The 588-nt window shown below is 32.0% G+C and overlaps 1 protein-coding gene across 1 annotated transcript in view; it reads left to right on the top strand.

Moving 5' to 3' along the window:
- Positions 1-588, top strand: part of LOC106688604 (scavenger receptor class B member 1) — a 96260-nt gene that overhangs the window by 15688 nt on the left and 79984 nt on the right. The window contains exon 3 of the mRNA XM_067050621.1: positions 51-188. Within this exon, the coding sequence (XP_066906722.1) occupies positions 51-188 (138 nt within the window). The remainder of the gene's footprint in view (positions 1-50; positions 189-588) is intronic.

Raw genomic sequence — 588 nt, 5'->3', positions numbered from 1 at the left:
GTTTGAGAAAAAAAACTCCTCAATAAAATTTTGATTTCTTCTTCTTGCAGGCAGTTCCGGAACCCTGTGGCTTCTAGAAAACTCTTCGGAGAAAATACCACAAATCGACAATTCACCCCGAAGAAGGCCACCAGACCAGCAGCCTGGTAATCAGAAGAAGAAAAAAAAGACTAATAATCAATATAAAGGTTAGTGCTCTTCATGCCTCATGTCTTGTATCAACAAATCCTTTTCGTTTATTTATGTAACGCAATCTCATCGCGAAATTCAATCCCAAAACCGCATTTGGAAATCAAGGAACTTATCATCCAGGATATTCAATCTTAAATGATATTGCTTCAATGACTAGTGAAAGTTCGCAATACTGATTAACAATTGAACAATTCCTAATTTTATTTATTTTTTTTCATCAACTTAAAAAGAAATGAAATATATAATTTCAGGCTCGGTTGATAGATACTGCTAGCAGAGCTTGGTAATATGAAAAAGATAAATGAGAAACGCTATCGAAGTATAAACAAGGAATATACAATAATTATATTATTTCAAAATTTTTCGAGACCAAGTAATATTTATCAATTAATTAAT

This window comes from Halyomorpha halys, unplaced genomic scaffold (assembly GCF_000696795.3).
Source record: "Halyomorpha halys isolate HHAL.00 unplaced genomic scaffold, Hhal_1.1 Scaffold1162.1, whole genome shotgun sequence".
In the NCBI taxonomy this organism is placed as follows: Eukaryota; Metazoa; Arthropoda; class Insecta; order Hemiptera; family Pentatomidae; genus Halyomorpha; species Halyomorpha halys.
This window is presented reverse-complemented; position numbering and strand designations above follow the sequence as displayed.